This window comes from Alnus glutinosa, chromosome 5, assembly GCF_958979055.1.
Source record: "Alnus glutinosa chromosome 5, dhAlnGlut1.1, whole genome shotgun sequence".
NCBI classification, from domain to species: Eukaryota; Viridiplantae; Streptophyta; class Magnoliopsida; order Fagales; family Betulaceae; genus Alnus; species Alnus glutinosa.
Genome location: NC_084890.1, coordinates 17,480,931 through 17,486,930, shown reverse-complemented (window position 1 = coordinate 17,486,930; position 6,000 = coordinate 17,480,931). Strand labels below are relative to the sequence as shown.

The following is a 6,000-nucleotide window of genomic DNA, read 5'->3' as shown; positions in this document are numbered from 1 at the left end:
TCTTTAATGTAAATAATAGATTTTACATTTTTAATGATAATTGAACAGCACAACGGCTTAAATAATTCTCATACAAGAGTACCGTCATTATCATATCTAATGTCTAATAGCATCTTAAAACAATTGGGCGGCATAATGACGCGTTACGAATGTAGATCCATAACCTTTTGATCTTGATCAATGATAAGGTGCACCGTATGCTAATAATATACAGCCATTTGATTTGCATAATCCATAAGATAGGAAAATCGAAAAACATGTCTATATTATCACTAAGACAGTAATGAAAATAGGAGGTGCAAAAGATTGAACCTATTGCTGAATTTGCTGTGCGTGGAAGAAGGTGGGTCAACTTGTATATATTTAATATCCATTACTGAAGGGTACACCACTTGAATCATATTAAACAATTTGATCTCCATCAACTGCTAAGGTCCGAATGCCTTCAATTTTCTCTCCTTTTCCCCACCTCTATCATTTGTACAGTGAAGAAAATAGAATAATGCATACGAATATGGAACTAGCGAAGTCCAAGAAATTAGATTAACTTGTACATGTATGATATTCATCACTGTCTCTTTGCTATCGTCTTCTTCAATCCCTTGATAATCTTCCCAAACCACATCAAGTTCATAATAGCTAGTGCTGACGGCACCACAAAGACCAAGAAATATCCAAAGGTTTGCATTTGGATGACCTGCGGAACAAATGAAATTACCTCACATCATAACAAAAAATTTCAGAGCCGTGGAACATCCAAAACTGGTGATTCGAGTAGGAAATGCCCAAAAAAACAAAAAACAAAAAAGAAGATAGACAGCCAATTGTGAGAGAAAAATCAATTGCTGGCTTCTTATATCCAAAGTGACCCTGCATCTAATCCAATGATACTATTGTTTCACACACAAAAAATGCACTCCTGCTATAATTGAAAAGAGTCAGATTTCATATGCAAATTGTGAAAACATTTAAAAGGAAACACATATGGAGAATTGAAATTTAAAAGGAATAAGATAGGAGTAAGAGATCAATATTGAACTTTTTTCAAAATAAACTAAGAAATGCCATTCTCTATTTGCCATATGTAACCTTGCAATCTGTATAGCTATTTGAAATTGGAATTTTTTTTTTTTTTTGCAATTCAGGATATTGTTCTTTTTAAGCCTGCCTATGTTCCACTTGTCAACAACTAACTAAGCAAAGGATTTATGAAAACTATATTCAAAATTTTGAAAATTTTATTCTCAAGGAAAGTCAGAGTTTTTATCAGCGTTGAGGCAGTGAAAGCTCTTATTTTCAAGAATCCAAATCCCAGGAAGTTCAAATTTTCATGGACTTGCAAATTACCTGATCATAGTGTAAGTAAACATGGTAAAACATGTAGACGAACAGCAGAATTCTTGCGGCCTGCATTTCACAAGTTATTTCAGCAGTCATTTTTGTAAAATAATAATAATAATAATAATAATAATAATAATAAATAAATAAACTAAAATTATTAACTAAAAATAAATCTTGTCATTTCCAAAACAACATAGGAAGGTGCTCCTGCTGCTGAAGCATGCCAGATGGCTTAAAAACTTGAGTCAGCCTATATTAATAGGAATGTGAATGTATCAGGTCATGGTTGGGGCAATCACTACTATCAGGCAAATTAGCACGTACTATTCAACCACAGGCCACCATAATTAAATGGTGGATATCGGTCAGCTAAGAGGGTCATAGTTTAATGTAATTCAAGATGATTTAGACTCACCAGCCATGCAAAAAATATCAGTACTCCATTGATGAGATAAGCACAGGACCTCTTCATACCAGCTGTATCAAGATACCTTCATGGAACCCAGAAGAACTATTAAAGCCAGAACTTCACCACCAGATTAATATTTTACTTCTAAGCATACCATCTCATATTGACCTCTGGAGTAGTAACCTCAGAGATGAGGATCATGAATGTATAAAGTTGCCCTTCTCCAGAAAACATAGAATATGCCACTGCAACTCCAGAAAGAGAGTGATGGATAACCTGAAATTGGAAGCACATTAAAATGCTTTTAGCAGGGCATTTGTAGGAACTTAAATAAAGTTATATGCGTTCTCTAATGTGCTCCCTCATTACCTCACCCTAACTACCAAATCACAGTATTCAAAGTCATTGCAAATCTTGACAATGATGCTTTTGACCCAGCTTCAAGAGAACTGGAAAGTAATTATTGGACCCCAAAAGGCTAAATCCAGAAATCAGGGGGGAAGGGAAGGTGAGTACATTGAAGAATTATCAATTAATTGCAGAACACAGCTAAGCAAGCCTATTCAATAATATGTTGTGTGCGTGTGAACCTGCATATGTGTGAGCATATATAAGCTTGATTGTTTTCCATCCTAGAGAATAGACTACTAGACTTACATACTCCATTCCACCTAGAGAAGGATAGAGCCAAAAAATCATTCCAAGATCTGCAAGAAAGTATCCAACAGAGACCTGTCAAAAATCAAATTACTTGTATTAACTGGGGAAAGCTTCTCACAAGATTTAAACTTTCGTCTTAAACTAAACAAGGAAAACTTGAATGCTTTCAGAAAAGCTGGTATGCCAAATGTTAAAAGGGAGGTGTATCCTCATCACATTCCAAGAAAAAAGAGAAGAAAAGATGACTACATCCTTCCACTTCCCATTTTTCAGTTGGTAACTTTTCCTATCCAAAAGAAGGCCCATTATCTCAACCAAAATGTCAAAAGGGCACAAAAAAATCTTACTGCTTTGGTCAAATGAAAGGCATGTCACTCATATTAATGGGAACTGAAGCAGAAAGTAGAATAAAGGATCAGAGGAAACATATTCCATAAACATAAAATTAATGTGGCCATGTCCCATAAGGACAAAAAAAAGGTGGGTGAATGCAAATTTGTTAACACAAATGTTCGGAAAAATTAAAATCTTAAAACCACACGGAATTTATCCCTACTTTTGTGTTATTTTCCTTTCATTTTATTTTTTGCATGGGAGGATGTCAGAGAAAGGGTATTATCTTTTACAAAGCCTACAGATAACGAGGTTGTATATCTGTATTGTATATTAGTTGAAGTTACATCATTATTTTATATGGTACTACTGCCTGTGGGAAATAATTTTACCAGCAGAGAAGGTAGGAAAGTACAGTTACTTATGGACAGAATAAGTTAGAAGGTCAAGAAAGTATTTAAGACCTTACAAGATGTGGACCGAGGTGATAATAAGTCTTATGGTATTGGTCAATAATTTTTACCAGCAAGAAGGCATGTAGGCTAATGACTTTTACCAGCAAGAAAGATAGGCAAGTAGGGCCACACTCATGGCCAATGTTCCACACCAAAGGGGCCGTGAAGGAATGGTCGGTTGCCATTAGCCGTAGCAAGGGTTAGAGTAGTGCAAGAGAAGGATATGGAGTTACAGGAGCTTATGGAAGAAGCCAGATGTGGATAAGCCCCTGGATTTCATTTCACCTCTGAATCTCTGATGGTGTTTTGAAGACAAAGAATGTTAGGACAACTGTACCCAACGATGTGGAGTTGAGGAAAGAAATTCTCAACGAAGCACATCAAACTCAGTATACTGTTCATCTTGGCAATACCAAGATGTACCAAGACTTGAAGAAGTTTTGGTGGAAGGGCATGAAGCGAAATATTGTTGAGTATATTGCACAATGTACATCGTGCCAACTTGTGAAAGCTGAACAACAACAGCCTGCTGGGCAACTCCATCCTCTTGAAATCCAAATGTGGAAATGGGATCAAGTCGCAATGGATTTTGTTGTAGGTTTGCCAAAAGCACCGAGTGGTCAAGACACCATATGAGTGATTATCGATAGCCTTACGAAGAGTGCTCATTTCCTTCTGTTCAAGTTCAGGGATTCTATGGGTAAAATCGCAGAGTTATATGTGCGGGAAATAGTGAGGTTACATGGAGTGCCTATTTCCATAGTTTCAAACCGTGATGCACGGTTCACATCAAAGTTTTAGAAAAGGCTACATGAGGCAATGGGAACTAAGCTAAATTTTAGCTTGGCTTACCACCCATAAACTGATTGCCAATCTAAAAGGACAAACCCTCGAGGATATGCTAAGATTGTACATGCTAAACTTCAAGGGTAGTTGGATACGATACCTGTCTTTAGTTGAGTTTGCCCTACAACAATAGTTTCAAGCAACTATTGGCATGGTGTCGTATGAAGCGTTGTATGGCTACAAGAGTAGATCCCCTTTATATTGGGACGAAGTGGGAGAATGGGAATTGCTATGACTAGAAATAATACAGGACACAAAAGAGAAGGTTGCACTCATCCGAAAGCAGATGCTCATGGCCCAAAGTAGACAAAAATGTTATGCGAATAAACTTTGCCGCAAACTTGAGTTTGAAATTGGTGACCTTGTGATTCTCAAGGTGCCACTGATGAAAGTAGCTCATGATTGGGAACCTGAATCTCTGGACTCTTTTCTTAGTCTTCTATACTCCATGAATCCTTTTTTTTTTTTTTGATAAGTAATAGCAATTTATTGAAAAGCGCTAAGGGGCGCAACCCTTATACACGGGAAGTATACAAGAGAGCCCTTAAGCGGGTCGAACAGAAAGTAAATTTAAGAAGTCTACAAAAGTAAAGACACTCAAACTACGATATGGCGCTATCCAAGAGTATAAAGTGTTGAGCAACCGCTTCCTTAGCTCCACCATAGGTGTCTCTACATCTTCAAACAGACGAGCATTCCGCTCCCTCCAAATACACCACAACAAGCATAGAGGAGCTAACCGCCAAACCTCTTTCGCATGCCGACTCCCAATAGCCGCTCCCCAACTAATCAATAACTCCAACACCGAATGTGGCATAACCCACTCAACCCCAAATAAATTAAGAACGTAGCTCCACAGGGCCCGAGCTACCTCACAATGAAGCAACAAGTGATCAATAGACTCCCCACTTTTCTTGCAAAGACAACACCACTCCATTACTATAACATTCCTCTTACGCAAGTTATCATGAGTCAAAATTTTGCCCAAAGCTGCTGACCATACGAAGAAAGCCACCCTAGTTGGAGCCTTAACACGCCAAATATTTTTCCAAGGAAAAGAAGGAAGAGAAGGGCCATCTTTCCTACAGAGCTCTACATAGAAGGAACTCACCTCAAATAAACCTTTTTTAGAGGGATTCCACACTAATTTGTCACCCTCACCATGACGAATCGAAGTAGAATATAATCGGTCGAAGAGAGAGAGAACCATATCCATCTCCCAATCCTGGATATGTCTTGTGAAAAGAACATTCCACTGAACTACACCATTAAGGACCACCAAATTATCCGCCACCATCGCGTCTTTGTTCCTTACAATACAAAAGAGAGCTGGAAAGCATTGCTTCAAGGAACTATCCCCACACCACCGGTCATACCAAAAACTAATATTAGCTCCACTCCCTACTTCAAAATGAACAAAATTGCGGAAATCCTCCCACCCCCTCCTAATATGTTTCCATACACCCACTCCAAAGGAACCCAAGACCTCTTTCGAGCACCACCCGCCCTTAAGACTTTGAAATTTGGCATCAATAACCAAACGCCATAAAGCCTCTCTCTCCCTACCATATCTCCATAACCATTTACCCAAGAGCGCTCGATTGAACTGGATGAGATTGTGAACTCCCAACCCACCTGCGTATAAAGGTGTACAAATCTTCTTCCAACTCACAAGATGGAACTTTTTCTCATCACCAATGCCTCCCCAAAGAAAATCCTTTTGGATTTTATCAAGACGATTAGCCACCCTCACTGGCATAGGAAACAAAGATAGGTAATAAGTTGGAATGTTGGAGAGCGAACTTTTGATAAGAGTCAACCGGGCACCCTTCGACAAGTACATCCGCTTCCAACCCGCCAACCTCCTTTCCATTTTTTCAATAACACCATTCCAAATAGAATTGGACTTGTAAGAAGCACCCAACGGCAAACCCAAGTAAGTCATAGGCATAGAGG

At 38.4% G+C, this 6,000-nt stretch overlaps 1 protein-coding gene across 4 annotated transcripts in view; it reads right to left on the bottom strand.

Annotated features, from left to right (window-relative positions):
• Nucleotides 1–334: 334 nt before the first annotated feature.
• The window catches only part of LOC133867609 (uncharacterized), a 29,908-nt gene continuing 24,242 nt past the window's right edge, over nucleotides 335–6,000 (bottom strand). For 3 of the 4 annotated variants that reach the window (XM_062304360.1, XM_062304359.1, XM_062304361.1), the window contains 5 exons: nucleotides 2,408–2,482; nucleotides 1,905–2,026; nucleotides 1,757–1,832; nucleotides 1,348–1,407; nucleotides 335–697 (listed from right to left, as the gene is read on the bottom strand). In XM_062304360.1, the coding sequence (XP_062160344.1) occupies nucleotides 569–697; nucleotides 1,348–1,407; nucleotides 1,757–1,832; nucleotides 1,905–2,026; nucleotides 2,408–2,482 (462 nt within the window). In that variant the 3' untranslated portion in view covers nucleotides 335–568. The remainder of the gene's footprint in view (nucleotides 698–1,347; nucleotides 1,408–1,756; nucleotides 1,833–1,904; nucleotides 2,027–2,407; nucleotides 2,483–6,000) is intronic. The other variant, XM_062304362.1, reaches the window with a different exon arrangement.